We start from the raw sequence: 319 nt of genomic DNA on the forward strand, positions 1-319 counted from the left end.
AGCCAGAATGAAAGCACACTCGCACTCACCGAGCAGATGCCACACCTTCCGCCTCCCGTATCTCGCGCAAATCGGGATTTTGTTTTGCTTGTCCGAGAAAATGCCGACGATTGGCGTGCTCACCCCGTCCGCGATCTGCCCCACCAGAAGCACCAGACCGGCCACTGTCGAGTCAAAGAGCAGGACCTGTGGAGGAGGATACTCTGTAATGCTTGATGGCTCTGTAGGTATGAACAGGTGTGTTGCATTTTATGTTCGTGTATACATGTAGTATCGCTAATACATCATTGATATTTTTAATGATTTGGGATAGCATACT

General features: G+C 49.2%; 1 protein-coding gene across 1 annotated transcript in view; it reads right to left on the minus strand.

Annotated features, from left to right (window-relative positions):
* Positions 1 to 319, minus strand: part of LOC119592391 (major facilitator superfamily domain-containing protein 12-like) — a 49907-nt gene that overhangs the window by 8466 nt on the left and 41122 nt on the right. Inside the window, exon 3 of the mRNA XM_037941212.1 lies at positions 30 to 186. Within this exon, the coding sequence (XP_037797140.1) occupies positions 30 to 186 (157 nt within the window). The remainder of the gene's footprint in view (positions 1 to 29; positions 187 to 319) is intronic.

This window comes from Penaeus monodon, chromosome 30 (genome assembly GCF_015228065.2).
Source record: "Penaeus monodon isolate SGIC_2016 chromosome 30, NSTDA_Pmon_1, whole genome shotgun sequence".
Classification (NCBI taxonomy): Eukaryota; Metazoa; Arthropoda; class Malacostraca; order Decapoda; family Penaeidae; genus Penaeus; species Penaeus monodon.